We start from the raw sequence: 26,703 nt of genomic DNA on the forward strand, positions 1-26,703 counted from the left end.
TTTGGGAGATTAAAAAAGCTTCCAGAGCCCAAACGCTATGACACCACGTGGAACTTCTTTTTGCAGGTTTGTAGAGCAAGGATGCTGAGGGATCACTGAATTCCTTTAAATTTGCCATGTCTGTGCACAGCACAGGGGTCCAGAGCTGCTCCAGGGCTCTGCTATTCCAGCGTTCCCAGCTCGGATTGCAGCCAGCTGAGATTCAGTTTGGGGGAGCAGCTTTGTCCCACACTGACCTGGCCAGGGCAGCCTGCAGCTCCTCCTCTTTCTTGGCCAGCTGGATCTTCAGCTCCTCAATCTGGGCTTGCAGCTCAGCTATTTGGTCCTGCAGGTCTGTTGTCTCCCCATCCAGTTTTCTTTTAGCTTTTTCTAACTCTTGACGGGTCTTCTCCTCCTTTTTTAGGCGTTCTAAAGGAAGCAAAGAATTGAATTCATGTGGAATTGTTTCTCTTGTCACCCTCAGGGGGTTTGGGGTGGCAGGAAGGGTGGGAAGTTTAATTTATGCTGCCTCAATTCCTTCTCCAGTCTGCAGAAAAATGAAATAGCAAAGGAGAACTGCATGATTTAGTCAGAAAGTCAGTGGAAAGTCTGTGACAACTGTGAATAGTTTGAGATGAGGCAACAGAAACATCTTGGTAGAAAATAAGGAGTGGGATCTAACAGACCAGCTTGAGCTGTTAGGCCAGATAATCCCAGACATCAACACTCAAAAAGAAGATAAACTACGGACTGGAACAAATGCTGGCTTGCCTGGCTTTGGAAGGGCTAGGCCAGACTCCAAAAGGTCTACTGGAAAACAGCACAGCTTAAAGAAAACTTGAATAAACCATTTTTGCAAGTATCTGTGCTGTTTAATCCCATCCCACCAATAATGAGCTAAACTCTGCAACCCTGAGAGCTTCCTCCCAGTGACTGACCTGTGTAGCCAAGATACTCCTGCCCTAAGGAATTCTTTGGGACAACCCTCCCATTGCACTGCCACAGCAATCAAACATGTCCCTGGCTCTGGTGGCACAGTCAGACAGACCCTGGCTGTGCTGCCCACATCCACTGCTGAGCAGGGGTGGAACAGAGCTCAGCCACAGAAGGTTTTGCTGAGCAGAACAATTCTAAAGGCACTGGCATATATTTAGGATTCCATGTGATAACAGGAGTTATTACCCTTGTTCAATACTTTGTGGGCCCTCAGTGCAGAGATTTCCCTCTCACCCTTCCTAAGCCTCCTCCTGGACCAGGATCTTCGACATGGAAAGGGAGCCATGGTCAAGAATCACCTCAGAGCCACCCTGGGCTATCTGGGATTTTCCAGACAACCCAAAGCAACACAGCTTTTCTCTCAACAGTTTCACATTCCCAAAGAACTGTACTCTTCCCTCTGTTTTTACATTAAGTTCCTGGTGAGTGACAGATAGAGCAGTGTCACAAGACCCAGTTTTGTAATTGAGAAAGTTCACAGCAAACTGAATTAATTTTTTTCCCCAAATATCAGTGCCTAGCAGTGCCAAGACTCTAGCAGAGAGACCTTAATGGCTTCTTGAATCATCTCCAAGAGCAAATATCATTTTACTCTGCTTTCCTAGCCAAAAAATTGCATGCCTTAAATATAAGCTTTAATTTCCACTTCTAAGGTCATCAGTCTCAGAATGGCTCTGTAACCAAACACATCTGTCAAGTTCCTAGTCCTGATTTAAGCACCGAGCTGCTCCAGCATTATTTTCCAGTGAGTAAAGCTTACTTAGACCCATCTTAAGGTCTCTGAATGCAACTGTTAAAGACAAGGTTCATCAATCACTGCTACCCCTGTTAGTTCAATACCTTCCTACACAGATAAGGTAAAAGTTTGATATTCTTCCAGAAGCACATCAGCCTTAAAGTATGTAGCAAGTCAGGCCACAACACACCAAGTGCAAGAACTATTCCCAAATTAGGGCACAGAGAGCAACTTTGTCTTATTCTTTTGCAACTTTGACTTGGCAGCTCATTAATGTTGCACAGTATCTACAGTAATTAAAAAAAAACAACATAAAATCAGGAAAGGTTGCATATGGGGCAGGTTCAGCTAGTGACAACACCAGCAGAACAATCAGAAATAAATGGAACCATTTTAGATGGAATCACAGAATGGTTTGGGTTGGAAGGGACCTTAAAGCTCATCTCATTCCAACCCCCTGCCTTGGGCAGGGACACCTCCCACCAGACCAGGCTGCTCATTAAAAATAAAGCACTGTAAAATAAAATATGTCTATAAATATAAGGCAGATAAAACATTAAGAAAAGCAAGATAATTGAGATTTGCTTGTTAAAAAACAATCCTGGAAGCCTGAAGAGTGCCTGCTGCCATTCCTACAGGAATACATTGCTCTGGTGTAAGAGAAGAGTGGGAGCAACTTCCCAGGAGCCAGGATGCTTTCCCCTGGTGCTAATGGATACAGACAACAGCAGGAATTTCTGAGTGTGTCTGTAAAGGAAATGGATTCTCAAAAATGAAAACCTGACAAGTTCAGCAGGAGAGAGACTGAGCAGCCAGATGCAACAAGTCTTGCAAGAGACACAAATTTCCTTCAGGAATTGGCTGAAATAGCAGCTATTGAGTATCTGCAGCTCAGGTTACACTTCACAGGCTGAGCAGACACTGCATTCCCTGTCCCAAGTGATCCATTCCCTCCTGGCACCATGTCCAAGCTGTTCCCAGACCATTCCAGGCAGAACAAACCTTCCAAATCAGTGATCATCATTTCCTGCTTGTTCTTCAGTTTGGCCAAGTTCTTGGCTTTTTCTTCTTCTTCAGCCAGCTGAGAAGAGCATTCAGCAATCCGATCCTCCATCAGCTTCTTTTCCTGGGGAGGAGGAAGAAACAAAAAATAGTTTCTTAAACTCAACCTGAAGAGTCCCAAAGCAATGCAAATAAAGGAATGTACAAAACCCACTGGGGGTGGCACAGAGCACATTTCAAGTGACTGTCAGTATTAAGGATCAATTGGAATTGTGGGGAAACATGAACACTTATTTTCCAAGAGAGTCAGCACACAGGAGGCCTGGCTTTAGGGCAGCATTAGAAAACTGTTTGCAAAGAACAATGGCAGCTACAAAGAGTTTCTCCAGTCTAAGATTTGGGAGAGTCATGAAGCTGGGAAAGTGCATGACAAACTCCCTCTGGAAAGCCAGGCCAAACTCCTCTGCAGTGTCTCAGCCTTGCCCTGTTCACACCCCTCAAGTATCCAGGTGCAAATGTCACAGATCCTGTGCCAGCAGCTTTGAGAGCTGTCCCTTGGCACCTCCACCCTGCACACTGCTCTCACCTTCAGAAATTTGGAATTTTGGTCCTCCAGCAGTAGGATCTCCTCCTCCATCTTCTTGATCTTTGCTTCAGCTGTCACTTTTTCAAGCTGCAGCTTCTGCCGAGCTCCCTCCTCCTCATCAAGCTGCTCCTCCAGGTCCTGGGAAGAGACACAACTGCATCTGTGCATCTTCCAGGTTTATCCATGTGGTAACATTTATTTTTTTTAACTTAGTGACAGAGATGTGTTATTGTGAAAAGCCTCTTGCCCTAACACACACTGAACCCACATTTCCTTGTTGGATCCATTTACAGGATCAATGATCTGGTAAGAAAATTAAGGGCCATGGGATACACATGGAATTTCTGATGCTCTGAATTCCAGCTTTGGGTGAAATGTGCTGTCTAGGAAACACCCACTCACTTCCACAGTCTTTCACCTTCCTAATTCCAGCTATAAAATAAAAAATCTGTCATCAATGACAACCAAATCAGATCAGGCTTTTTATGTCAGAGACTTCCCAGCACACTGCAGAACAGGGCACCTGGTGGGAAAATGCCAGGATGTGGGAAGAGATTCCACAGGAAAGAGCTCTTCTTGTTTCAAAATCACAGCTGAGACAGTTATTGGCACTAAGAGGTAAAAATCAGTAATGCACTGTGCTTCTGAGGGCCATTTGTGGGTTTAAATATCATTCATTTAAATAAGATTAATGGACATCTATGAAAAGGCATCAAGAGCTGTGAGAAGTGGAGTATATTTTCTCTTAATCTACTTTTAATATTTTGTAAGACAGCTAAGTTCTCAGCTAATCCCTTTTTCAGGGACACCAATTTTTAAAAGGAAGCATCTAAATAATCTGATTTTCAAAAAAACCTCAACCAAGTAACTTGGAGGAAATGACATTGTCTTAGTAAAGTGAAATGAGGAATATTCTTCATGATGTTCACTGGAATTCAGTCAAAAAAGAACATTTCTCCCACAAGTGACACCATCCCATCAGCCTGCAAGCCCCATGCAGCCATTCCTGGTTCCTGCCCTCTCAGCAGCACTTTGCTGCCTTTAATTATCTCTCAGCACACACTGACAGGGCATCCTGACTTTGTGTCCTCACCCTCACCTGCCTGGAGACCACACAAAGCTCATCACACTGAACACAGGGAGAGAAGAGAAAAAAATTCATCTTATTCCACTCAGGAGCCAAATTCCTCTGTCCTGCAGAGATGCTGAGGGAGCTTCCCCATCCCCCTTTTCCATCTCCAGTCACTGAGAACCATACCTGGATATGGCCCTGCATTTTCTTCTTCTCATTCTGCAATATTTGGTTTCTTTCCTCCTCCTCCTCGACCCTGGACTCCAAATCATGGAGAATTTCTTCCAGCTCTTGCTTTTTGGCAGCCAAGCGAGCCCTCATCTCCTCAGCCTCTGCAAAGAGCTCTGTCTCAGCCTGGAGCTGCTCTGCAAGGATGTTCTTCTCCTCCAGTACCTGCAAATACAAAAGGCAGCAACATTTGAGAAATGACCCTCCAGAGTCTCTCGTGAGAGATCACACCTGTGCCAGCTACAGAGGTACTTAAAGGCCAAGTTCTGCTCCCATTCCTGACTCCCTGGTCAACATCCCAACTCAAAGACTTTCTGAAGAGGCTTTAGCAGCAGCTTTGGCTCCAGCACTATTTCCTGCACTGCTCCCTGCACTGATCCCTGCAGAGTGGCAGAGCAGTGCCATGGGCTGATCCTGGCACTTGGAGACATCAGAACTTCTGGCCAGTCCCAGTCCCCAGCTCTGAGGATGCCACTTGTCCCTGGGCATGGAGCCACTGACTGCCACTCCTGGAGTGCCCCCATCCAGCCCGTTCCTTCTCCACTGAGGGGTCCACCCATGAACTCCATGTCTCTCTGGTTTAGAGACCAGCATGTCCTGTGGGACAGTGCCAAATGCACAAGTCCAGGTAGATGACACCAAAATTGCTCTTCCCTTATCCACCAAATTTCTGCCATCACAGAAAGCCACCAGATCTGTAGAGCTGTCCCAGGTGTTTGCCCACAGCTTGCCCAGCCCAGGCACAGATGACACTGCCACTGAATTTCTCCTGGAAACCAGGAAAGGCCACCAAAGAAGGTTCAGTTTTGTTAACATGTTTCTGCATCCCTGCAGGAACAGCTCGTGCTGTATCTTCCTATTCCATGCTCCAGCAGAGTGGGAACCAGCTCACCTGATTCTCTGTTGCTCCCCAGCTTGGCTCCCTCACACGGGACAGAGCACAGTTCATGTCCCCCATATCAAAAGCTGATCCTGCACACAAACCTGTTGATGTTTCCTTTCCATTTCCTCAAGTTCTGCTTCCACTTTTGTTTGTTTTTCTTTCACTTTCATCAGCTCCTCATCCTTGGCTTGAAGTTCTTCTTCCTGACGAGTGACCTGAAGAAGAGGCTTCACCTGCAAAGGTTTGAAATGAAAGACTGAGACCCTGCACTCATCTATTTATAGGTGAATAAAACAGAACAGAAGAGAACAGGAGGAACCTTGGTGAAGACTCTCCACCACTGCCAGTGCCTCAGCTTCAAATACGCAGCACAATTCCTCTGCAGGATTTTCAGTGCACTCAGCTGCTGCTGCTTCTTTGCAAAGGCCCTGAAGACAGAGTAAAAAAAGTTTGTGTTAAATACAGCTGACCATCATTTAATTTTTAGGTTACCCAACCCTACAACACTTGCAGACCATAAATAGGCTTATTTATAAGTTTCAGTAACCACACTGAATTTATGAGCTCTCGCTCCTATAGTCAGAGCAAGAGCTGGATTCACCATTTCCAATAATTAAAAATGCTGTTTGTTCTTACTCTCAACAGGCTTTTTTCTTAAAAAGACAAAATCAGAATGAATTAGCTACTTTAATTTTTAAAAAGCAGCTTTCCAGAGTACTTCCAGGAACCTCCAGTGGGACACAAAGGAATTTTCAGCCACTGTAAAGGGCCGTGTGTGCCACAAAGCCAAGAGTGAGGAAAGCAGATATTGTTAAGGAATGAAGGTGAAAATTCTTCCCAGGCAAAAATCCACTTAATACTGAGGATACAACTACAGCTCCTCAGGCAACACACTCAGGAAATCTCTCCTGAAATGGAAGTTTTAATGCACAGTTCCCTATCAGAGAGGTTTTAGAGACCCAAAGGGAGATCCAGTCCCAGGAGCACACTCACTTCCTGGCCAGGTATCCCCTGCACACTGCCTGGAAGAAGATGATGATGTCCGTGATCTTCAGATCCCGCTCTTCTTCCAGGTGAGCCAGGACTCCAGCTCGGAAGAAGATTTTGCTCTGTCCAATTCTGTACAAGTTGGGGTCCAGCTCTAAGGCTCTGATCTAAACAGACAGGCAAGGATGTTGTTGTTACACCAAGAAAAGGACCATTTTGGGCAATTCTTCAATGTTTTGACAATATTTAGCTATGAACACTTACCATACGCTCACAGGCCTGCTTACCATCCATGAAACCTTTGGGAATTGCATTGGGAGTGAGGATCTCATACCTTAAAGGCAAATGAAAAAACCAAAAGATTACATTCAACAACAAGCAATGTGATTTATAGTATAAATTTATAGCATAAACTGTAGTGACCAAGTGCACAGTTGGGGAATTTCCCCAGGAAGTTTTTCCAGCAGCCAATTTGGGATTGTTGCCCCTTCCCTACTGTCTTTAGAATAAACTGCAGTAGTTAAACACTTGAAGTTCAAGGCCTCACACAGAGGTTTTGATTTGCTTCGAGTTGTGTTGGAGGAGAAGGGAGGAGTGTGGGGTCTTCAATTACTTAACAAGGAACTTTAGCTCCTAAGAACTCCAAAGCCTGTTCCTGCTGTTACCTCTGCCTGAATTCCTGGAACACTATCCTGTTTGGGAATCCTTGCCGACAGATCCTGATTCCTTCCAAAACCCCATTGCACCGGAGCTGATCTAGAACCAGATGTGGGTCCAGTTTTCCAGCCTGGACAAAACAAAACAAGGATGGTTTTAATTTGCATTTGTGGAAAACTGTACTTTCAGCTTTTCAGGCTACTCTCCTAAGCCACCTGTGTGAATCAGGGGACGTGCAGGGAATTCTGAGAGGCTACTGCTCAGTGTGACAACCGTGACAACCAAACCGTGATCAGAAAAGGAAGGCCCAGACAGGATGCAGGACTTAGTGCAGGTGAAAAGTAATAAGAAGCAAGAATGAGGAGTGGCCTGCAGCCCATACCCTCTTCTCGTGGTTGGGGATGATGCAGCGCACGAAGTTGGGGTTGGTGTTGCGGAGCGTGGCCATCAGCTTGGTGAGGGACTCCTTGTAGAGCTGCCCCACGGTGCGGAACATCCCCTTCTTGGTCTTGTAGGCAGAGCCAAAGGCCGTCTCCGTGATGCCGGTGACCTGGTCCAGCCCCACGATGCGATCCACTGGCAAGGACAAGAGGGAAGGGCTGAGTGGCCCCCGGGCTTTGCAGGGCTGGGGTTGCAGGAGGAGCAGCAGCGGAAGCTTGGCGGGACAAGGCAGCCGCAGCAGGACCGGGGACACTGTGCACAAGCTTGGGGACCAAAAGCCACAAACTTATCCAGCACGAGAGTGTAGCTTCAGGAGGTACAGACTGAAATATCCAGCTCTTTACTTGCAGTTCTACATGACCAGGAAAGCTGTTTTCTATTTAAGTCAACTTCATATGGAGATATAATTCCCAGCTTCCAGGCAGCTTTTCTACCTGAGTTCTTACAATGCACAATGTCTGGGCTGAACATTTGCAGTTACACATCTGTGCATATGTGCTTAAAATGAAGGGTCACTTATGACAATGAGATAGATTAAACCTGAGTTTAATTCATGTTTTAATAGAAATTTACAGAATAGTTGGAAATAGTGTTATTTCAGTGACAAGAGGGGAAAAAGTGTCTGCCAGACTTCTGCTCAGCTGCTATTTGGAAGAGTTCTTCCCATTTTTAAATACACCTGCAAACACCTCCCTACCCAAAAGACAAGTTTCAAACCAGGAAAACTCCACACTAAAGCACTTCAAAGCTGCCACAAAGCACCACAAGAGAGCTTTTTCTTTGATTTTATTGAGCGTTTTGGGTAAGGACCTCAAGGGTTTGTTTTTCAGAAGCACAATTAGAAATGTGACTGCCGTCATTAAAACCTTGAAGGTGATTCCATGTGCACGTCAAGAGTTATGCAAACAGTTCACTAAAAAATACACAGGTGTCTTAACACCTCAATAATTACAGCTGGTGCTTCTTAGGACTGAGCAAATCCCAGCATTTGTGGGTTCCCCATGAAATCCAAGCTGGCCAGCCAGAACCAAGCAGCTATTTGTAGGCTACAGCTTTGATTGTCATATTATCCTCAAATTCATTTAAACCAAAGCAGAGGGAATTATGCTTTGCTACCAGAACAAATAAGTGACACTATCTAACTTCTTCCTAATATTCAACTGGTCAAAGGGCTATTAAAAATAAAGAAAAGGAAAATTAAAAGCAGAAAAACACAGGGCAGCAAGTTTGAATAATCAGTTGTAAGTCTTGAATAGAGCAGAGCCCAGATCCTCCACAGGGTTTTGAACACAAGAATTAAACTTATTAGAGAAATAAGTAGGTGGCAAGGTGTTTATAAGATCATATCCCAAATATTTATTTTGAAGCAGAATTCTGTCCCAAATCAGACATGGGATAGAGATTACAGGGCATCAGTTTATAGAGCATGAAATGATTGTGAATATCAGAAACCTGCAGCCACCAGGCCTCACTAAGGGCTGCAACCACTCAGCTTTTTTTTTCACCGTGTACTTTCTACAATTTGGCAAACAGATCTGATCTGGCACAGTTTTGTTTTGCTCCCCTCTGTGCTCCAGCTCTAAGAGGGTGATTTATACTTCAAACAGGATTATTGGAGTTAAATGTAAGCTCTGCCTCTAGGTTTAAAGCAAATGTGGAACTGCATGACTGGACCATCACCCCCTGCTGAAGCCCCTGGAACAAAGCTCTCCAGGGATTCCTTTAGGAACACCACTGGTTTCCTCAGGGATGGGATGTATCAGGAGCAGTGAAAGATAAACCCAAAATCTGAAGGCACAACCTTCACATCCATGTGTTTCTAAACTTGGGAAGAGGAATCCAAAAAGGCTGAGGAGGTTGAATTAAATATCTAAAATGTCCTCAAAGACATTCCAAGTGCATTTCTTGATTTCTCAATACCCCAAAAAACATCTGCATCTTATATACAAAGGGGAATATTAAAATTAAGATGTTTTTAAATAAAAGAACAATTCCAACAAGGCTGGAAGGAGTTTATTTCACTTTCTACCCCTACTAAAACTGCAGCACTCATCCTGATACTTCAAAACATTCTTGAGCTCTCCTCCCAAAAGAACACTGCCACATCCCAAAACATCCCAGAGTTTTGTCAATGTTGGACTGCAGAAAGAAGCTTGATAGTGTTACAAAGCTTTTGCATTCTCTCAAATGCTTGGAGCTACCAGAATTGTCACTTAGAGGCAATTCTACATCTCCTCATGGAACTAGGAAGCAACAAACCTTTTCATCTGCAATGCATAACTGGAGATGCTTTGTGTGTGTGCAGCAGCAGGTGGACAGGAAGGCACTGGGGGCCCCACGGGGCTGGGGGGTTTTACCTAAATTCAGCATGAAATGAGAAGTTCATGCAAGCCTACGAGCAAAAATGGTTCTCCTGGAGGTACAACAGCCCTGCCTTTAGTAGGCCTACTGTTTTATATCCATTCACCTGGTGGCTCATGAAGACCAGAAATATTGTCATAGAAACAGGCTCTCTGAATATTCTGAATCTCTAAGGCAGAGAAACAGCAGAAACAGAAAGACAGAAGAGCAGATACACAAGACACTTGAGTTAGTAAAAACAACAGGTTCATCAATTGCAAACACACTTCACTGTGCTACAAAAGCAGTCAGGCCACAACATATTCCATGCACATTTCAATTGTCTGTGGGAACAGGGTTTGAGTACTTGGACCAAAACACTATTCTCTGTGTGTGTCCTCCAAGGGAAAGGAGCAGATCCCCAACCAAAAAGTTCTGTACAGACTCATTAAAGCTGCTCTTTGTGGCTGCTCCAAGAGGGAAACTCAGCATTAACCATCTACATCACAAGCTTCATTTGCTCCTCAAGTAACAAACTACAGGGTTTATATCCTGTGACACGTAAATACACTCTAATCAATACACTGTGATGTTAAACCAGGATAGAAAAGTCCCTGCTAGGTATTTATGTGGCTGTTTCTGCTTCTTGGAGTCAGTTGGTAAAAGTGCCGATAAATACATGCAGGTGATGTGCAGGTGAGCTGGCTGAGCAGCAGGGTACAGTTCAAACAGGATTGGATTTTAATATGCAATATCCCAGCACTGCTATTAATGAAATTAATTTTAGGAGATGTGGATTTCCAGGGTACCACCCACCACTGCACAGGAAAGAACTGTGCTGGTGCTCACAGGAGACAATGTTTTACCAACAGCAAGAACCACTACAGCTGGTCACACTCAGGACTCCACTGCAGCAAGTCCCAGCCGAGGGTTTTGGACAAGATCCTACATTAAACTGGACACAGAGTAAGAAGTAGTAAGTGAAGATCAGTGCCAGTAATGAACATGAGAAGCAGCTACTCAGAAATGGTACATGTGCAAGGGACCAGAGGTGCAACTCAGCTTCCTTGGTGGACTTTGGGCACTAAATAGAGAGAGAAAACACTGCTGGTGTTAACAATGGAGAACTGGAGGGTGAGGAGGGAACAGGCATAAAAAGAACCCCAAACAACTCATCCAGCAAGGTGAAATCCCCAACAGTCTGTGCTCAGAGATCTCTTACCATCCTTCCAAAGCTCAGCCACGAATTTGTCCGAGGACTGGTGCAGGAGTGTGGCCACATTGTCATTCAGAGGGTCCATGTTCTTCATCAGCCACTCATCTGCCTTGTAGTCCACCTGCAGAGCAGCCAAGGGGCACAGGCTCAGAGGAGAACCAGCTTTAGGTCTTTATTTACCAGCATCAAACTACAGTGGTGCTTTCCCCTTTCTGTCAATGCTCAAAATCACAAAATCACAAAGGTTGGAGAAGACCTCCAAGCCCAGAGTCCAACCCTGCCTGTCCTTACCAAGCCTGGGTGTTCACAGTTTGTTTGCTGAGCCTCCTTAGAACACTTCAAAGTACCACAAAAGTTTGTTATGCTTTTGAAAGAGTAAATGGAGTTTTCTTTAAAATTCAGCAACCTGACTTCTTGCTTACTGACAGCTGGGTGTTCACTTGCTGCCCAGTTTATTGCCAAAATAAGGCTTCACTGGGAAGATGTAGAACCAGCTCTAGGACAGATACCAATTACTTGATTTAAATTACTGGAGAGTAGTAAATTAAGGACGTGTTGCAGCATGATTTTTTTTTTTAAATTTCTCTACAGTATTTACATTTAAACACTTGGTTCTATAAAGAAAACAAAGCTCTTATCTGCAAAGAGCCAACCCTGTGGTTTCCAAATAAACCCCAGCCCAGCAGCTAAAAACTCATCGATACCAACCTGGGTTTCATCCCAACCCAGGGAGCCCTAAAACTCCCCAAGTCCAACTAAATCTCTGTGTAGATTTGCATGGCTCTGCTTCAACCAAGGCACAAGTCGTGTCTTTTTGCACCCAGGCTTTGGAAGGAAAGCAGAGGACTTGCCCCAAACCAACCTTTCCACACAAGAATTTAATGTTTAACCCTTACCTTCCCTGCATAGTGAATAATGCAGAAGTCTGCTTTGTCCTTTAGCTGTCTTGGCTTTTGGAACTTGGAATGAGTTCCTTGCTCTTGGACCAATTTTTCCACAAATGTCTTGTCAGTAGCTTTAGGGAACCAGCATTCTTCATCCAGCAATGCCAACACACCAGGAGGATTTGCCTGAAATGCAGCTGGATTTAATCTGTGTTCGTGGCTTATATACATATATATTTTAAAGTTTAGTATTTCCAACACACCACTGAAGATCACAACAATCATCCAAACTGATTCAAACCTCATTTCAGTTAAAACCAGCTGTGGGGGAGTCCAGGTCGAGAAGGATGTTATGTCTGGTTCAAACAAACTCATTCTGTGGAGACACCACTGAGCTGGTGGTGCTGACCAGAGCCTTGCTTGGTAAGGGTTTATACCCAAAAGGTTCTGAGGGAATGCAAAGTTCACACATCTGGAACCTTCAGTGTGCCTGGCATCACATTTACAGAACAATTGTGGGGGTACTGAGGTTTGCTTTTATATTAATAAATAACTTGAGATATTTTAGGCTGTTCGCCTAAACGTGCACACTGAGGAGCCACACTTGTCCCCTGAGGCTTTTGGGAGGAGATTTTACCTTCCTTGGAGGCAGAACTGTCTAAGTTCCACACACAAAGTGCAGACCTTTGATAGCTGAAACAAGATTTCCCTTTTCTCAAGAAAAACAGGAATGCAGCTTTTCTGCTGCTCAGGATGCACAGCAGCACTGGGAGCTCACCTGCAGCCCAGGACACACACACACACAAAGGCAGGGAGGAGTAACTGCAACAGCCCAGGTTTAATTTTAAAGGTCACAGGTTCTGAGATGGAAAGAACAAATTTTCAGCGGTCTCTGTTCTCCCCATCTGCTCCTCCTGCTCTTTAAAGCCTCTTCAGCTTCCAGAAATTGAGCAGCCAGAGGAGGATGTTAAAACCACAGTGACTAAAACCACTTTTAAGATCCTGCTTTCCTATTTGCAAGGCAGTTTTCTGAGGGAAAACTCTACAGGAAGCTTCAGGAATTTTGTTATTGATTTCAAATGAAGGAAGTTGACCACAAGTCTTGGAAAGACTTTCTACCTGAGTCCCAAAGCTCTGACACCACAAGGGCGCAGTTCAGTGACAGGGACAGGATTAATGACTTCATTAGTACCAGGGAAAAACCTATAAAAATAGCAGCTTCACATCTCGAGCTCAGTGTTTTACACTGACATAAGGGCAAAATCCCCTCTGGATAAATCCTTTTATTAACAATACACAGTATTTTAGATTTGAACTCCAGCATTACAGTTAATTCCCTTTTAATGACAGCTCCACAAGAAATGTCTCATTTGCAGGCAGCAAAAGACACACTCAGCAGTCCAAGCCCTCCTCCTCAGAGCATTATTCACGTGCAAACTTACAGGTCTTTCAATTAAGTCAATGCAAGGCTGCAGATCCAGGCCAAAATCAATGAAGTTCCACTCGATCCCCTCTCGCTGGTATTCCTCTTGCTCCAGGATAAACATGGTGTGGTTGAATAATTGCTGCAGCTTCTCGTTGGTGTAGTTAATGCAGAGCTGCTCAAAGGAGTTCAGCTACAAGAATAGCATCAGTATTCAAGAATGAGTCAGTGACAAGATACCACAGATCTGGGAGTCAAAAATTTGACTTTATAAGGAAATTCTCCAAAACTCTGTAAAGTTCAAATATAACTTAAAGAAAAGTGGGAAACAATTCTACAAATCTCCATTACAGAAATTATAGTAGGAACAACCACCACACACAGAAGAAGGATTAAAGACTAAATAATGACTTTTTGGCACTGTGATTTTGGGCTGTCAAAGCTTTTGTACACCCCAAACAAACCCCTCATGTAACCTCGGAACACGCTGCTTCCCGTGCCTCTGCAGCGTGTCCTGATCCCACAAAAACAGGGAAAAGGGAAATCTGAGTAGTGGTATTTCCAAGTACCTCGAAGATTTCAAATCCAGCAATATCCAGGATTCCAATGAAAGATGCTCCCTGACGTTTGGTCCTGTCCAAGGCTTTGTTGATGCGGTGAACGAGCCAGCGGAAGAGGCGCTCGTAGGTGGCCTTTGCCAAAGCTTCCACTGCAAAGTCCGCCTGCAAATCCAAACAGGAAAATTTATTTACCCTGGAAAAGCCATCAAAAGGACACAGACATGGATGTTATCACAAATAACTCAGTAAAAGAAGAAGCTGGATGGAGTTAATAGCAGCGAGGAATGAAAACAAGCAGTAGGAACAGTTTGGAGCTTGATCAATGTTAAGAATTTCTTTCTAAACTGTTCCATAAAAACAAAAGGTCTCCAAGTATTTGATAATGTCACAACATGAAAGGATGAAACCAGGAGGAAGTCAAGGAAAGGGAAAGGTTTCTTCTGTTCTACAAATTATTTTTACCATATAAGAACATTTCATAAAGACAGTAAAGCTTAAACAAAGCAGCAAACACTCAATGCCAATTTTCTTTGTTAGGCGCTAATGAGGACCAGCTTCACTTGGTCTTTAAAGCACCTTTTAAACCTTACCTGTTCTTTGGTCTGGGCTTTCTGGACGTAGTCCCGGCCCACTTTGATGCGAGGTGTGAGGATGGCCCGGGTGAACTCCATGACGTTCATTCCCAGCAGGTGGCAGAGCTTCTGTGCGACTGCAAGGGACAAGGGCAGGGAGGGAGCACTGAGACCCCGCCCGGGCACCTCGGGAGCAGTTGGCACCTCAGGAGCTGCACAAGTGCCCTGGGACGGTCCCCAGCCCTCAGGGGCTCTGTCCCCGAGGCTGGCAGACTCTCCAGAGGGACACAGCTGGATGTCCTTGGGGACACAGCTGGATGTCCTGTGGATTCCACGGGAGTGCAGCTCATTAACAGCCCCCAGCTCAGGTACAAGTGCTTTGTTAGTTACTTTAAAAGGGAACACATCTCCTTTCTCATCCCCAGGAAGAAAGGACATCACACATCCAATCCATCATCCTAAAGGCAGCTTAAAAACTGGTTCAATCCGGGCAGCTGTGCCAGCACAGAACAGGGATCTGTCACCGTGTCCAAGGAGCTGAGGACTCCCCTGGATCCCTGGCAGTGCCCAAGGCCAGGCTGGACACTGGGGCTTGGAGCAGCCTGGGACAGTGGGAGGTGTCCCTGCCCATGGCAGGGGGTTGGAATGGGATATCTTTAAGGTCCCTCCCAACCCAAACCATTCCGGGATTCCAAGTATTTTATACAGAATAACACCACAGGCATCAGTGCACTTTAACAGCAAGAACCCCCCTGATGCCATTCCATTATTTAAATAGTGCATTACCCACGCCAGCCCTACAGATTCCTGCTGCATCAATCCCTTTCCCTAAACACGTGGCCCAGGAGGTTGGGTGGTTATGATTCCACACTTCTAAAAATGAGAGTGACGCCAAAGGTATTTTTAGGTCCAGGGAAGTGTTGCCCTTTAGCAGGAAGCTCTCCATACCACCCAGTAAGTACTTGGCCCCTTATCTTTGTCATCTGACAGCTTCTTCTACTGTCAAAATGAAAAGAAAAAGCTGGTTTTTTCAAATCAGCATTGGAAAACAGATTTTCAAACCAATACATGAGAGTTTCTGCTGCATTATGGTTTTCTTTAGTATTAAAACCACCATTATTGCCCTTTAATGTTGAGATTCTCTGACTGGCCATATATTTGCTGGAAGGGTTCATGATCTGACACACAACCAGTGAAATTAGGGGAGTGTCACAAACTGAGCACTCCTTCTGCTTGAGCTACAAACAGGAGCATTTCTGTGCTTTGGGTATAAAACCAGTGAGCAGCAGCACATCAGACAAAACTCACAGCCTCTGGGGCCAAGGAGAAAGTGCTATCAGGGTCTTTAAAACAAACAAACAAAACAAAACAAGAACTTGAAAATATTAAGTAGCCATGAGCTTGGGGCAGTGACACACTGGATACCATAAAGGAAGGAGGGTCCCCTCTCCCAGAGTACTCCAAACACCACACTCAGCTCCTTTCATAAACCAGGAACATGGAATTTATTGTCCCAACCTTTCCAGTCAGTAATAAACTGTAGTTTAGGTGAGAGTAATACCAATAAACCACAGCAGGTGTAATCCTAAGCATCCCATCTGCTGAGCCCCTGGAGGAGGCTGCAGCCAAGCACTTCTGAGCTTCCTCTGAGAAACTGATCCCACTTCCACTGCTCTGTCACATCTAAGGGTAGGAGTGGGTCACACTGTCTCAGCCTGATTCATCTTGCACTCTAAAAGAAGCATAATTCATCTGAGGATCACAGGATGGTTTGTGGTGGAAGGGACCTTAAGTATCACCCAGTTCCAACCCCTGCCACGGGCAGGGGCAGCTCCTTGTTTGTTTATAGTGAGAAAGGACCATTAAAAAGATGTGGCTGGAGAAAACCCTGACTGTCTGACTCATGTTTTATTACTGCTGGAGTTTGGATAGAAAATTCCAAATTAATTATAAAGCCAAGATACTGAAAAGCTCCTATCAGAGGTGAACATGAACTTCATGAGATTGCTTTGAACTTCTGCCCTCTCAGCAGAAAGGCTCCTGCCCAATCTGGTGAGCATGAAATGATTCTCCAAGAACAGCTTCTCATCCTCCCAACCCACGAAGGCTCTGTGGCTTCCCTGCATCTCTGGTATCTGTACTTGAGACCAGGATTTGTTTATCTACATTCACCATCTATGGGGGAGAATTTGCTTCCCACGTTCTTTGAATTGGTTCCCATCTCCACTGCCCACACCAGCTCCTTCCCATCCATGGAGACAATACCTGTATCACACCCAGCCTCCAAACAAGAGGAGTCACTATCAGGACACACTGATTGCTCCAGAGGATGCAAGGAAACCCCTCACAATGACATGTGACAATGCAGGTGACAAGGAAAGAGAGATCAGTTCACTCAACCTCTTCAGAAAGGTGCAGTAACATAGACCACATAACCAAGTTCTTAAATACAAGAGGACAAAAATACGCTTCAAATGTGATCTGAGCTGTCCATCCTTTTGGCTTTATAAGTCAGAATTTTGTATCCAGTACTGTAAATACCCAGGAGTATCAATCTATTTATAGCCAGGGTTGTAATTCAGAATTTATGTCTAAAAACCAATGGTAATACAACTAAAATGAAGACAGTCAAGAAGCATCTCTATCTTTCCACATCCCACCTTCCACATGGACAAGGACCCAGGTGGGTTCTCTAAACCAGCAGTAAAAGCCCAAAAAATTAATCCCTCACCCATCTTTTCTCCTCACTGCAACACAAAAAGTGCCAAATGCCAAGTCAGTACCTACTGACCTTCAAACCCACGTGGGCAGCAGCCACTGCCCTCAGAAAGGACAATTTGGGACATTGCAAGTGACCCATGTGCTCAGCAATTTGGGACAGTTACAGAATGAGACCCAGACAAGAATCTGAGCTGTCCATGTGCAGCAGGTCCTGGGAATGGTGGTTCCCACTGCTCTCCCAACTGATGTCAGTTCTCCAAACTGCCTTTCCATGAAAGCACTGGAAAGTACTAAATAAAAACCTCAAGTATGCCTCAGCAGCTTTTTTTTTGGGTGGGGGAAGAAATATATCCTTCAAAATGCTGATTGCATTGCAGGCACTGATAAATTCAGTCTCAGCCACACTGCTGGGACACTCCAGAAACCAGCCTGTGCTAAATCCAGCATTCCTGTCTTCAGCCATTGCACCATGGAAGTTGTGCTTGGCTCCAGGGCTCTTATCATTGGCAACAAAACTGCTCCCAGGAACCAAAGAAAACAAACGGATTTAAGCATGAACTTCTTCCTAGGGCTTAAGTCTTTGGAGAGAGCAATAAACAAGATTACAACCAAAATACTTGTTCAAAGCTTAGCAGCAATGCAAACAGCATAAATTCCCCTGATGGACACTTCCATTTGTCTGCAGGAGGAGATGGAAGGGGAGAGGTTCAGTAATTGCCTGTTGGTGCCATCAGCCCAGGCCTGGCCTCATTTTGGCTCAGAGCACTGCCAAGGATGCTCAGCACTGCTCTGTGCTTGTCAAGATGTGCACTGGACAAATGGCAGGAAGAGAACTCCAGCACAAGTCAAAGGACACGGCCCAGACGTGAGCAACTCACCAGTGTTCTCTGGCATAGAGGCCTGATCTGTGTTCCTCTCCTTCTTGAAGGAAATGTTTCCAAACTGCAGCACTGAGGACACCACTTTCAGCATGGCTGTGATAACAAAAGACATGTGCATCAGTTTAATGGCAGAGGGCTCAGCTTAAATGATTTCTCTTGTGTCTCTTTCCTTCCAAATTCCGAGTAGAAACTCAGGGAGGAAATACAGTTTGTACTGAGCTTTTTGGGCAAATGGCTTGAATTCAACTCCAGTTGGAGTTAAGAAAACATTTTCTTCAGGCTGTCAAAGACACTGAAGCAGCATTAAATTTGGTGACATTAAATTAGCAGAGTGTGTGTGTGTAAGAGAGAAAAGGACACTCTGAAAATTCCAGAGGCTCCACAACTTACACAAGATCTCATCGTGTGAAAAGCCCATGATATGCATGGCTTCCATTGTCTCCTGAAAGTTATCCTTGTCTTGCTGCCCAGGGATGGGGATGTAGCCATTAGATAAAAATCTGTAGTTGTTAAATCCTTCGAGCAGCAGGTCAGCTGTATTGGGGGGAAGGGGAAGAGACAGAAAAACAAGCTCAGAAATGCTGTTCACACCCACCCGTGCTCTGTTCTCACTCAATTCCCCAGCTCTGCTTTAGGAAATCAGTTCCTCAGATATGGCTACCAGCCAGGACAGCAGCTTCTGAAACCCTAAAAACACAAGTGCACCTCCCAAGCTGAGGTCAGACTCAGACTCTCTCTCTGCAGCATGAGCTCTTTAATGCATTAAGCCTGCCCACAGAACATTACCCAGATCTCAAATCCCCATCTGGAATATCCTAAAAGGAGGATCCCTACCGAAAGGTAACAGACCCAGGCAGAGATGGACTTAGGGACTGATGATCACCACATCAAGGATGCTGAACACCAGCTTATCTCATACAGGAGGAGTGGATCAATTCTCTGTATCTCTATCAGTTTCACTTATCACAACCTACCAGAAATTCCCAAGGAGGTGAAAAAATACCCAAACAGGGTTGAGATAACCACCCCAGCACTGCAATGGCCTGAAGAAAGCCACGGTTTCATTAAGTTTGGGTTAAATTTCTCTGTAGGCTGGAGATGAGGCTGCCACTGCTGACCAGGGCTGGCTGTTTTCAGCTGGGAACTTTGCAGATTCAATCCAGGGATTCCCAGCCAGAGCCTGCCCAAACTGGGCTTTGGCATGGGGGAGATATTTGCTTGAAATGCCAGAGTGGCTCCCCAGCACATTGATACAACACAGGAGTTACTTCAGAGCAGAGCTACCTGGCCTCTCCTTCTTTTAAAACTCACCATTTATGACCAAAGAATAATTCAAACCCCACTGAAAATAACAAAAGCAGCACCCAACAGGTCTGCCAGCTGAGATTCCAGCTTACACTTGAGGTGCTCTCCTGCTCCAGCCAGGAGCTGATAGAAGATGTGGAACGTCCGCTCATCCTTGGCCTGACGGACAGCACGAGACTTCTCCAGCAAGTCTGGAAACACCTGGAGTCAAGGATCACCTGCAATCTTTGCTTAAAAACTTACAGAGCAAACAAGAGCTCCAGAGCAGGATATGGAATTAGTCTGACACCAAAGAGAATTTTAGGAGTAATGTCCAGAGCAGCTGTGGCTGCCCCTGGATCGCTGGCAGTGCCCAAGGCCAGGCTGGACATTGGGGCTGGGAGCAGCCTGGCACAGTGGGAGGTGTCCCTGCCCATGGGACTGGGTGAGCTTTAAGGCCCCTTCCAATCCAAACCAGTCTGGGATTCTATGACTGGACTAGGTCCAAGGTGAACTTTTAGTAAGTAAGAGATTTCCAGCTGAGACTGGCAGAAATGCACTTTTCATCTCAGCAAACTCCTGACACTTCAGCACTGCCATCCCTTGGCTGTTGCCTGCACTTCCCTGCATTTCCCTGCATTTCCCTGCATTTCCCTGCATTTCCCTGCTCTGTGCAGCCACCACTGTCTGCCCTGGATCAGCTGCAGTTCCAGTGAGGGCGAGCTCCCATCCTTCTCCATCACTTCTACTGAGGTCATAGCTGAACTCTTAATCCCAAAAACACAGCAGCAGCTGAACTCAGAGGTCCTTTATCATCCAAAGTGCATTTGTCATTTCTTCCAAGCATTGCATTTTTCCATAACAATCCACACTGCCTTTAAACAGCTCCCAAATTCAATTTCTGCAGCAGGTAGTGTCATGAGCTGTAATCTTATTTAATTTTTTTATTTTTTGATATTCCATATTGTAAAGCAAATGCAGGACAGGGATTTGAAATGACACTGGCAAGGATGAGTTCCTGTGACGAGGAAAAAATTCCCCAAGAGTTAAATCCTCCTGTTTTCACAAAGCTTTGGGCAAAACAATTCATCTGGACCTTCCTAAAAGCTGCCTTCATTCCTGTGCTGTGGTGAATGAAAAAACACCACTTATCATTGCAGCATATTTTGAATAACTATAGATCTTTTCCCAGCCTTATTGGGAAATCACATTTTCTGACAATTCCAAACATTTAATGCACTTGAGGTCAAGCTGTTTAAAAACACAGGAACCAAATGGAAGCTTAACTACAGCATTGTTTATCATCAATATTCACTTCATGTTGCTTACCAAGACTTCCAATTTCACCATTTTATCACCACTCCACTGCTGTTCTCCCAGAGAACAGGCTGAACTCAAAATCACACAATACATTTTTAGCACAGAGAAAACAACTTCAGGGAAGAGCTTTCAGTGCCAGTATTTTTACTTGGTTTTACACTCATAAATAGAAACGAATCTTCGAGCTAAAACTGAATTGGCTTTGGTATTAATTATAATTAATTAAGTGTAATAGAAGATCTTGTGCTATTGAACCTTCATGGGTGTCTAGAAGGGCTGAGCAATCAGGAGGTGGCCCAGCTCTGTCACTGGATCAGGAGCATCCCTCTCCAGGCAGGAGCTGCTCCCAGCCAAGCTCCTGGCACGACTCGAGGCTCAGCTTCTCCTTAGGAAGGCGCTGGGGGATTCTCAGAAATGTTCCCAGAGCAAGCACATTTTACATGGTTTCCCTTTTCAACACACCCTGGGTTTAAGGCCAGGCTGAAAATCCAGCAGGTTTGAGAGTGTGGAATTGGGGAGTTTAGGATTTCCAAGCAGGAGGAAGCCGCTGATTCTGAGATATTTGATCGGCTGCTTTGAAACAAAGGAAGGGATGGATGCTGTCAAAGGAATGTCCAAGTGTGGCAACCTTCCTCTGCATTCCAAAGAATTCTAGGGTTAAAAGCAAAACAAAGCAGGGAACTTGCATTTTGCAAGGATGTGGCAGGAAAAGGATACAGGTCTCAATGTTGGCCCCAACAATGTACCCAGTGACATCGAAGTTAATCCTGATGAATTTGCCCTGCAAAGAAAAGATTTCTTCGTAATTAATTTTTGTTTTTCAACTAAGACAATGCTGTCTGTATCAAACATAATCCAAATGCATTCATGGATCAAGGATTTCCCAAGTACAGATGAAACCTTTCCCCCTCCATGTGCTCAGCCATCATTCCAACGGAGCACGCTGCACACAAACACACTCCAAAGATTAAGGAACTCCTAGTCCAGCTATATTTGGAATCCACACTTAGGAAAAACTCCTCGGAACAAGAGGCTCAATTTTCCCTGAGCAAACACTCTGGCTGAGGTGGGAAGCTGAGATTCCAAGTGTGCACATTTCTGTGGCACTTTTCGGTGCCTGAAGGTGCTTCAACTCCTGAACCTCAGGTACTGCCTGGCCCAAAAGATTTCTCCTTCCTTTTCCAAAAGGCCTCCATGGTCTCCCTTCTCCAGCAGCTGGTGAAGAAAGGAGCAGATTAAACAATAGACCCATTTCTCACACACACATCTCAAACAAACAGCACATTTCCCTCAGGTGCCCTCCATGAAGGGCAGCTCTTGGAAATAAAGCAGTTGCCAGTGGATTTTTATTCCAGTTTTATGTCACCTCAGTTCCCCCATCTGATTTGTCACCTGCCTACAAACATTCCCAACAGGACAACAGGCTCTGGTTTGGGGCTGGACCACTTTTAACATCATCCCCATATTTCCAGTTTGTGCTCATGAAATTGTTTGGTATTGCCCTGGCTGCCAAAATGTGAACAACCAGTGGGAATATCCAGTGCTACACTGGGCTCTCCATCCTCACTGCATCCACCTTCCACACCCCTCTATCCACAGACATCATTTTGGGATAGGTTGGAGATCAGGGAGCAGACAAAGTTTGCTATCACCTGTCTAAGCACTTCTCCAGATGGTATCTGAACCCAGCCACCTACTAAAATCTTATACAGAGCCCTTTGGGAATTGCTCTTGCAGTCTGGATCCAAACCCTGCCTTATCTCCAGTCTGACTGGTGTTATCAGTTTGTTAAAGTCAATTCTTGCCTGGCAGATCCATTCAGCTCAGGGACTGTACTACTGATTTTCTTCCTAAATATTCTACTCCACAACTTGCAGGGTACCTGTCTGACAGGAACAGCCCAAGATAAGCAGCATTATTTTAGGGGACCACAACAGGGCTTGGCCTGTCAGGGAGCAGCTGCTGAACTCAGATTTCTGGGTACCAAGACACACAGCACCCTCAGCCCAGCCTGTTCCTACAGCATTTCTCCCTTCTGCTCAGCAACAATCCCCAAAAGCTGTATTTACACCTGGCATGAGGAATGAACTGACATTTTACTGAAACTCAGGCAGCAGAACAGATGTCTGAGGCACATGTCAGCCCCAGCAGGGCAACAATGGCAACCAGAAGGGGCACAGAGAGCCTGGGACTTGCCATGGCACAGGTAAAAACAAACATGAAGCATTATATCAGCTCTAGGCAGTGGCTTTTTCTGATAGAATTTGGAACCATTTTGCTCCATTTCACCCTTAGAAGTTAACTCATTTCCTGCTGCCAAGTTAGCAGCTCCACCAGCAGAAGTAACTGAGAGGAGATGCAGTCACTGAACAAGGTGACACATGGGAAGAGGGACCCACACTCCCCTCTTCCAAGTTCAGGCATCACTGGAGAGGTCCCTTGTCCAGTTCATCTTCTTAAAAGCACAATTTCACTACAGCTTTTCAGCTGGCACTGGCAAATCTGGCTGTGGAATCTTTAATTTAGCATTCAGAGGCTGCAGTGATGCTCATCTAAGGGCTGAATTCTGTTGACACCATCACAGCACTGAGTCCAGGGCTTTGGAAAAACCACATCAGAGGGAAGCATTTAGTGCTGCCACATAAATCCAGCAAGCTCACTCTCCTATCCAATGCAAACCAGAGATGTATTCCCTAAAAAACAAGAGAACTGCCCTTGGTAGAAAAAAGGGGAAAAAATAAAATCCATTGGCCACTGGCCTTATTTGGGTCCTCCCTGGTGTTATCAGGAGCAGGGCAAGGCTGTCAAGCCTGCACAGCTGAACAACAACACCTCTCACTTGGTGGGAGGAGAGAGATTTTTTTAAGTCAGGTCTTAAAATGGCTGTTAAAGATTATTTTTTTCTGCATGAGATGAGACCATCTGGAATGAATTATACTTGCTCCTTTATGAAAACAGAGCTGGAGCCATCGGAGTGATTATGTTCATGATGGCAATGCTGAGCTCAAAATAACATAAACCAGATGCTAACATCTTTTAGGGGAAAAAGTATTCTCATTAAATTAGTACAGCCTCTGCTGGATGCAAGACAGGTAACAAAGTAGAATCATTGTGCAGTGAAACCTGTTGATATCATAAATCCTGTACCCAGCTTCTATAAGCACCAGGCAATATTATAAATAACAGGGCTATAAAATTAAAAAAGCTGAATTTCCGTAAAACTCTGCTCTCCCTTCTCAGCTGAAAGGGCTGATGGATTTAGTCATCCAGTTTTCCAGAGTTCTTATCACTGGAGTTGAGTTCATGCATTATAAATCCAAGCAACTGTTGAAATGTCAAAGGCAGACAAGAAATCTTTCATTTGTTCTGTAAATTTTAGTGCTGTTCTCGCAAGAAAAAAAGATTTAATACCTCCTGTACACTTCTGAAGTTGTACTAAAAACATCTTCCCCCTGAAATAAGAGATGGCTTTTTTTTTTTTTTTTTCTTCAAAGGAAAGGAAGTTCTAAGAAGTGGTAAAAAGCTATTTATTCACCCTGAGTTCCACCACAGTTTTTAAAACAATGGAACCCATCAGAAGTGGTTATCAGCCACCAAAACACTCTGTGAAGAGGAGGCAGGGACCCAACAAAAACATGGAGCAGCTACAGCAGTGCCTGACACCTGGAGTAAGTCACACAGTGGCTTTTTGACTTTCCTGCAGTAAATCAGTAAATTTAGATGGGTTTTATATGCAAGTTCTGCGTTTCTGTAGAAATTCAGGATGTTTTCTCCAATCCAATCAACTGATAAAGTCACAGCTATGGACAAGAAGGCTGCAGGCTCCCCCAGTTCCATGGGGATGCCACAGCCCTTCCCACTTGCCAGGAATCCAGCAGGATTTGTGCATACAAGCCCCAGCTCAGCTCCCCAGCACAGTGATGTTTGTTAGATTATGAGCACTGCTGTCAGCTCAGGGATGGCTGGAGTTAGAATAAAATAATGTTTTGCCAAGAGCCAGTGAGGAGGTGTCCAGTGACCCCAAAAATGCAGAAGGCACTGTGAAAGAACCTGGATTCATGGAGGAAAAGAATAGAGAAAGCTTCTGACACTAATGAGAGAAGTACCCAAAAAAAGGCAGTTGCTCCATAAGCAGCAATCAGGTTTACAGCCTCTGAAGGGACAAGGAGGTACTCACAAAGCGGGAGGAGTTGTCGTTTTTCACTGTCTTTGCATTCCCAAAGGATTCCAGAATGGGATTGGCCTGAAGCAGCTGCCGCTCCAGCTCCCCCTAAAACCACACAGACAGAGAAATAAACACATTTATCACAGAGCAAGAGGGGTCAAGCATTCTGCCTCTCCTGACAGTCACTTCCCCTGGCTGTGGCAGTGCCACCACCTCCAGAAGGGGATTCTCATCCTTCCCCTCACTCCCAAAGCTGCCGAGTCTCCTCCATCCAGCGATGAACGTGGCTGGATTTTTGGTGGTGTTTTTCTGGCTGGGGTTTGTTTATTAAAACACACACACAGACACACACACAGACAGAGCAGGGACCAGATAGGACTTGATGGATGTTGAAAGTCACTGAAGATGGAAAAGAAAATTCACATTTAGGGCTAATGAAATCAGGCACAGACCTTGAGTGCTTAAGGGGAGAAACCAATTTAACTGCTTTAAGATTTTAATACAGGGTTATTCTTAAACTTCATGTTGATAATACAGCTGGGACACCTATTTTCACACTTACAAATACCTAGTTTCAAACTTCCTTTCAGGTCAGTGAAACTCCCCTTCAGTCAGCCAGACTGAAACTCTTCTCATTGCAACACCTCTGACCTGCCCACACCTGAGAAGGCCAGAACAGCACAGCAGAACTCAGCAACACCAATTACAAACATCACTTCCAAGTTGCTCAATCCAGCCAACATTGCTCAGGATGTTTAATGCATTTGTTAAATGTTTCTGTAAGTTCTGGCCAATGAATTTAGAATTTGAAGTACTTATCTCAAGGAAATTGCACAACAGCTTTTATAAGTGCTGTCCATGAGGAGGTCTGCTAACAAAAAAAGTCTGTGCTGCTTCCAAGAGCCCAGGAGGCACAAATGTACACAGGAAAATATATTGTCTTCCTGCTCTGAAGGATGGTTTGGAAAAAAAAAAAAAGAAAGTGAAGCTGTCTGGAATGTAGTCTCCAAATCTGACGTTTGTGTTCATGAACCTGCTTTTTCCAATTATTTATAGTCTTGATGAATAAAGGCCCCAGACTGAGCATCAAAGAACAGGAAACATTAAGTCTCCTAAGGCTTCCACACGAGGTCAATTCTTAGACAGGAACTCTAAAAATTCACCACTTAACACCTAAAAGAGTTTTATTTGTATATTGAAATATATTTCAAGCTCTTCTGGAAATAAATGGCTGCTCCTTCTTCCATGTGACCTCAAGTTATCTGCTCAGAAGTTGCTTACTTCCAAATGTATTCCCTTTGGGACTACATATTCCCTGAATTCTGGAGTAAGTGAAGAAGGAATAAATGCAGAAGGAATAAATGTGAGTGTTAGCCCAGAGCACACGCAGCAGTGCCACAGTGACAGGTTAAAAGCACGTTTAAACTGACAAAAAACCTGCAACTGGAGAAAATCTAGATGCCTGCAATTGATATTCTCCAAGTTTCCCATGTAAAAGCCTCAGATCCTGGGAATGCTCCCACCTCCCCTCCCAGCACGCTGCCGGCTCCTGCGGGCACACCAAGATCCAAGGGAGCATTCCTTCATCACTGATCTTGGGATAAACCCCAGCAGGTCCAGCAAAGGCAGCCAGTGTGGCACAGCTGGCACGTCCCACTCTGAAATATTTTGGAGAAGAAATCCACTGGCTGCACAGCGGCTGCTCCGTGGGCACGGCTGTGTCTGTCCCGGGAGGCACCGCCTGGGCTGGGGCTCTGCAGAGCAGCACTA

The 26,703-nt window shown here is 44.9% G+C and overlaps 1 protein-coding gene across 2 annotated transcripts in view; it reads right to left on the reverse strand.

The window, feature by feature from the left end:
* The window catches only part of MYH10 (myosin heavy chain 10), a 91,714-nt gene that overhangs the window by 14,945 nt on the left and 50,066 nt on the right, over window positions 1–26,703 (reverse strand). For both annotated transcript variants that reach the window (XM_069032682.1, XM_069032683.1), the window contains exons 6-25: window positions 24,946–25,038; window positions 21,486–21,549; window positions 19,562–19,660; window positions 18,555–18,698; window positions 18,162–18,257; window positions 14,581–14,699; window positions 14,000–14,152; window positions 13,450–13,623; window positions 12,020–12,193; window positions 11,130–11,244; window positions 7,509–7,702; window positions 7,135–7,256; window positions 6,734–6,803; window positions 6,476–6,636; window positions 5,802–5,910; window positions 5,584–5,715; window positions 4,558–4,764; window positions 3,300–3,437; window positions 2,714–2,837; window positions 237–408 (exon numbers count right to left, since the gene is read on the reverse strand). In XM_069032682.1, the coding sequence (XP_068888783.1) occupies window positions 237–408; window positions 2,714–2,837; window positions 3,300–3,437; window positions 4,558–4,764; window positions 5,584–5,715; window positions 5,802–5,910; window positions 6,476–6,636; window positions 6,734–6,803; window positions 7,135–7,256; window positions 7,509–7,702; window positions 11,130–11,244; window positions 12,020–12,193; window positions 13,450–13,623; window positions 14,000–14,152; window positions 14,581–14,699; window positions 18,162–18,257; window positions 18,555–18,698; window positions 19,562–19,660; window positions 21,486–21,549; window positions 24,946–25,038 (2,660 nt within the window). The remainder of the gene's footprint in view (window positions 1–236; window positions 409–2,713; window positions 2,838–3,299; window positions 3,438–4,557; window positions 4,765–5,583; window positions 5,716–5,801; window positions 5,911–6,475; window positions 6,637–6,733; window positions 6,804–7,134; window positions 7,257–7,508; window positions 7,703–11,129; window positions 11,245–12,019; window positions 12,194–13,449; window positions 13,624–13,999; window positions 14,153–14,580; window positions 14,700–18,161; window positions 18,258–18,554; window positions 18,699–19,561; window positions 19,661–21,485; window positions 21,550–24,945; window positions 25,039–26,703) is intronic.

Source organism: Aphelocoma coerulescens, chromosome 18, assembly GCF_041296385.1.
Source record: "Aphelocoma coerulescens isolate FSJ_1873_10779 chromosome 18, UR_Acoe_1.0, whole genome shotgun sequence".
Classification (NCBI taxonomy): Eukaryota; Metazoa; Chordata; class Aves; order Passeriformes; family Corvidae; genus Aphelocoma; species Aphelocoma coerulescens.